At 45.8% G+C, this 5,258-nt stretch overlaps 1 protein-coding gene across 1 annotated transcript; it reads left to right on the top strand.

Annotated features, from left to right (window-relative positions):
• Nucleotides 1-2,269: 2,269 nt before the first annotated feature.
• On the top strand, nucleotides 2,270-2,788 carry LOC136465985 (lysine-rich arabinogalactan protein 19-like). The gene has a single exon (XM_066464511.1). The coding sequence runs from the start codon at nucleotides 2,270-2,272 to the stop codon at nucleotides 2,786-2,788; it is 519 nt and encodes a 172-aa protein (XP_066320608.1).
• The last annotated feature ends 2,470 nt before the right edge of the window (nucleotides 2,789-5,258 follow it).

Raw genomic sequence — 5,258 nt, forward strand, 5'->3', positions numbered from 1 at the left:
TTCCTTTTTTTTTTGTCATCTTTTGATCGCAATTGACTTTTTAAGATCCAGATTGTCGATTATTATATCAGGGATTCAGGGTCAAACAAGGTTTGGATGGTGACATATTATGATTTTGTTAAGGCCTTGTTCGGTTGCAAATCAATCCAAGGGGATTGAGGGGGTTTTAATCCCTAGCAAGTCAAAATCCCCTCTAATCCCTGCTAATCCCCTTCAAACCCCATGGAATGGGGAATAACCGGCGCACGGGGCATCTGTGCAGTGGGAACTGACGTAATGAGTAGCAAATGTATAGGCAGGAGGAATCTTCGATTTCAAGTTTAGCCGTCGCACCGTTGTTTCAAAGTTAACCAGTGGTTCAATAGAATCCTTTTAATCCTTGGGGAGTCCTTTCTCCAAGGAGATAGGACGGAACACTGAGAGATTTTGACTTGAAGGGGATTTTATCCCTTCAATCCTTCAATCCATATAATGCCTATCAAACCGAATAAGGTCTTCCTTATCAAAAAACAAGACCTAAAGGAGTGTAGTATAGTCGAGGGTGATATGGACTTGGCTTTAACAATTTAGCATTAAACAGAGTTAGCTGAACATTAAGCAGAATAACCGCACAAAAGCATCACTTGTTAAGGCACTTCGAGGACGCGATAGACAGAGAGAGGTAAATAACTGATGAACAAGAGAAAGGATTACTATGTGCATGTTTGGATCTCATTCTCATAGTGAAATTCTGGATTCTAGACAGTGAATGTAAAATCTGGATTTTGGATTAAAAAATAAGGATGTTTGGATCTCACTCATAGTATTGTCTTTGTATAGCGAAAACCTTCAAATAATAGGTTTTGGGTAGATAGTTGGATTTTAGAATCTCATTCTAGAATCAAGTGTTCGGATCAAGTTCTTATATTTCTACCTCATTCTCATTTTTCTTGGGAGATCCAAACTTGACCTATTTAATGCAAAATATGCATAAAGAATTTGCATTCATACCGGGATTTAACGCTCGTTGCTTTTGAGGGGTATAATTTCTGTCGTATTGATTTCTAAACGAGGTAAGATCAAACTTTTGACTATCAAATATTTAGTTTAAAAATATTGATGCCGCCATTAATAGAAACAATGCCTAATGCTCCATCCAAAATTATAAGATGCTTTGGCTTTTCTAGATATGGTAATTTTTGATATACACTTAGATATACACTATATCTAGATACATAATAAAACTAATGTATCTAGAATTGCTAAAATATCTTATAATTTAGAATGAAAGTATATTGGACCGGGGGAGATTATAATAATCTTTCTCTTCTACCATTACTCCCGTGTCAATGTTGTTGCTGCTTCCGCCATGGCGCCAATGCCGACTATGTTTGCACAGTGAAGAAATGCACTCGGTGCCCCACCACGAGCTCGATTCAAGCACAGGTTGTCAATGCTGTTGCGGCTCCCGCCATGGTGCCACCTATGTTTGCATGGTTAAGAAATGCACTTGGTGACACCATGAGCTCGATTAAACTACGAGAGACGTAAGAATGAGAGGCATGGCCTTGGCTGATGAAAGTGCCAGTTTCTTCGTCTAACCATTGATGGCGTCATAGTGGCTTGGCAAGGTCGATGACGACGCCTACCAAGGCATGCCGGTGGTGGTCAAGATAGAGAGCCAATCGTTCTGTGTCTAGGATAGCAAGACCTCGTCGGATAAGACATGACATTTTCTGCTGGCGGTTGCTCACCTCCAGGTAACCTCGTTAGTCTCCACTGAGCTCGATTTAACCAATAACCTCTTCAATCCTATGTTCCTCCCAGCAGCACAGCTACAACACGTCACCCGCAATTCCCACACTGAGCCACATCGCCCCGAATTCCCTTCATGTGGCCAAGAACGAGCCACGCCGCCCGAAATTCACGTCCACAAAAGCCTCCTCTCTCCTCATCCAAAAATACGATCCCTCTAGCCTCGCTTCAGGATATTTAACTTTTTATCATTATAACGGATGACGCCTCTTCAAATAGCAGTTTTAGGTTTGGCGCTACACTTTTAGCAGCAGAGAGAGAAAAACGATACATATTTACCACTTGTGCTCGCATGGCACGCCAGCTCCGCTGTTCAGTTCGGATCCGAGTCAGCAGGCTCAGATAAAAAGACCTCCCATGCCCCTGGCGTCTTTATCCCCTCATTGAAACGCGGGCCCCAAGTTAGATTCTCCTTCGTCATCTAGCCGGAGCATCCACACGCACCCCAAACAAGCAGACCGCCACCACCGGCAGCATGGCCGCGCCGCTGCTCCGGCGATGGCGCTGCCTTGCCATGCTCGGCGCCCTCCTCGTGCTCCACCTCGCCGCCGCCGTGGCGCAGTCACTGCCAACAACACCCACGACCCCTGCCGCACCCACGACCCCGGCTGCACCCACGACCTCGGCGACGCCGGCGCCCACTGCCACCTCGACAACGCCAGCGCCCACCGCCACCCCTGTCGCGTCGGCCAAACCCCCTCCGGTGACGCCGCCACCGGTCACGCCACCTCCCACGACGCCGCCCGCGGTGCTCCCACCCGCCGTGCAACCACCCGCCGCGGCGCCTCCGCTGACAGCCACACCGCCCCCGGCCGAGGCGCCCGCGTCGCTGCCTCCCGCGACGACGCCCCCGCCCATGGGCGAGGCCCCCACGCCGCCTGCGGAGATACCGCCCGCCGAGGCACCATCCAAGGGCAAGAACAAGCACAAGAGGAGGAAGAAGCAACACGGCGCGGACGTGACCCTGGCTCCAGCGAGCGCCGCCCATCCCTAGCTCCAACGAGCGCGGTTGGTTCCGTCTGGCGTGACCCTGACTCCGACGGTGGACGCGCCCTCGTCGGGGTCACTGGCGTCTCGGGTGGAGACGAGCGTTGTCACCATGGACTGCACGAGCTCCTCCCCTTCCTCACTGTGTGGTGATGTCCGGAGGTTGAAGAAGAATCTGACTTGTGGGGCCCGTGTGTCAGTAATGGGGGGAGGGAGAAGCTAGAGGCAGGGGCGGTCATTTTACCTGAGGACGCTGAGTCGGATCCAAGCTGGAAAGCGGAGCTGGCGTGCCACGCGAGTAAAAATGGTAAATGTGTATCGTTTTTCTCTCTCTGTTGCTAAAAACGCAGCACCAAAACTAAAGCTGCTATTTGAGGAGGCACCATCCGTTATGATGGTAAAAAGTTAAATATCCCCCTCGCTTTCGTCGCCTCCACTGCCGCAGCCCAGCGCCCCCCTCCCCATCTCTAGCGCCACCGCCGTGCCCGGCCGTCAACTCCATACCTCCATCCCTCCTGAATGCCTCCTCCTCGGCGGTACCCTAATCGACGATTTCAGGGCCAGGTAACCTCGTCAGTTCTCTCCATTGTTTGATTCTTCTTTTCTTACACTTTCCTCGATTCCATTTATGGACGGTTCTCTCCATTGTTTGATTTTTGTTTTCTTACACTTTCCTCGATTTCATTTATGGATCTCGTAGTCCGCTCCGGCTACGACGACTCGTCATGGCTGAACCTCTGCACGGTGTCCCTGACTCGAGCGGCGTACCCTCCTCTGCCTGCTGTACCCGTGCAAATGGTCACCTCCACGACCTGGCTAGGGTTAAAGGTTATTTTTTTGTTCGATTTTGACCCGGCTAGGGTTAAAGGTTGTTTTCTTTTTGGATTTTGTGCTCTTTTACATCGATTTGTTACACTTATAGTTTAATTTCATAAATGTTCAGATCTCTCCTTGCTTGTTGCAGCAGTGGAGTTCATGAAGCTTAATGGTGTCATATCCACCACTATATTATCATCGCCATAGCAGTAGGTTGGATGTTATGTGGATTTAACCCTATAAAATCTATTATTGAATTTGTATCTAAGTACACCGTTCTTATATTTGCGTCACATTTTTTTAAAATTTCTAGGACAAAGAGGTAACATATAGAGAGAGGTAGAGATAGATAGATGTATACCAAGTTTATAACAGTAATGTGTAATTTTTTTTGGATGCCTCATCTTTTTTTATTTGGTTTCATTACTATCCATGCACCATTAAGATAAATATGCAGTTTATGTGTTATGTTTAGGGTGTCTTCCCTATCTTTTATTTAAAAGAGTAATTGCTTACGGTATTTAGAGCTTTATTATTCCATTAGCTGAATGATTAGTGTTTTATACAATTTCCTGTCGAGCCTCCGTGTTTTGGCCCATTGGATTTTGTTCACTACTCAATTATGTCTCAACAATGTTTCCCTTCTCTTACAGGAATAGTTAGTTTGTGTCGACGAATACTCCTATTCTTTGCACTGAGCTCAATTTGTTTGATCGGCTATTTATAGCTCTTCTGCCTTATCTTTATGCACTATTTAAAATGTCTAAATAGTACTACAGTTGGTAAGATATTTTCCCTTAAAAAACCATTCTTCCATGCCAAAAGCAGATTACCGATGGTAGAGTGATATGCTTTTATTAGTTCCTTCATATTGAAATATGTGTTATGTCTTGGTTCTTCTTGGCAATTCCTATTATATTTATTTTATTACTACAAACTTTGTCTCCATGTTTTGCAGCAATGGTGTGCTAGAATTAACCTCAAGGTGCTTCTTGTGCTCCTTCATTGAAGGTACAGCCCCTCGCTCAGCCTGGTCACAGTTTCTTTTTCATCTCCTCTTGCTCATCATGTCGTAGTATACCTATTTGCATGTAGAAAAATAGCAACATTGACTGTACTGCAGCGTCCAAGGTCCGGTGGAAGTGCCAGATAGGTACGCATGGTGTTTTACCGAGTAGTGTTCTGCATGGTTCACCTTTGGTTGTTTCATAAAATAAAGCATATATTCAGTTGTAGACCACATCGTTAAGAATCAGGACAAAAAATAAAGTGCCTCTTTTTCTTGTGTAGTTAGTCTGCCATGTCGTTGGGGAGAGTTAGATTGCTGCTTAGTCATCACTGTGTTCTGGTTCTTAGATTCTCAATTTGATTTGTCGGATGTGAAAGGATCAAGATGCCCAAGAGGGGGTGAATTGGGCTAATTCTAAATTTCTTTCAATAATTAAGCCCTACACTTAGCCCATTTCACCCTCTTTTGCCTAGAAGTGTTTCTATTGTTCTATCGCACAAGAGTTTTGCACCCTAGGTTCCAATCCTACTCTAGCATGGCAATTCTTGGAATATAGAGACATAAATTGAATTGCTCAAATGTAAATGCTCAAAGTAAAGAGAGGAAGAGAAACGCGTCGATGTTTTTCCGAGGTATCAGAGAGTCGTCACTC

This window comes from Miscanthus floridulus, chromosome 7 (assembly GCF_019320115.1).
Source record: "Miscanthus floridulus cultivar M001 chromosome 7, ASM1932011v1, whole genome shotgun sequence".
NCBI classification, from domain to species: domain Eukaryota; kingdom Viridiplantae; phylum Streptophyta; class Magnoliopsida; order Poales; family Poaceae; genus Miscanthus; species Miscanthus floridulus.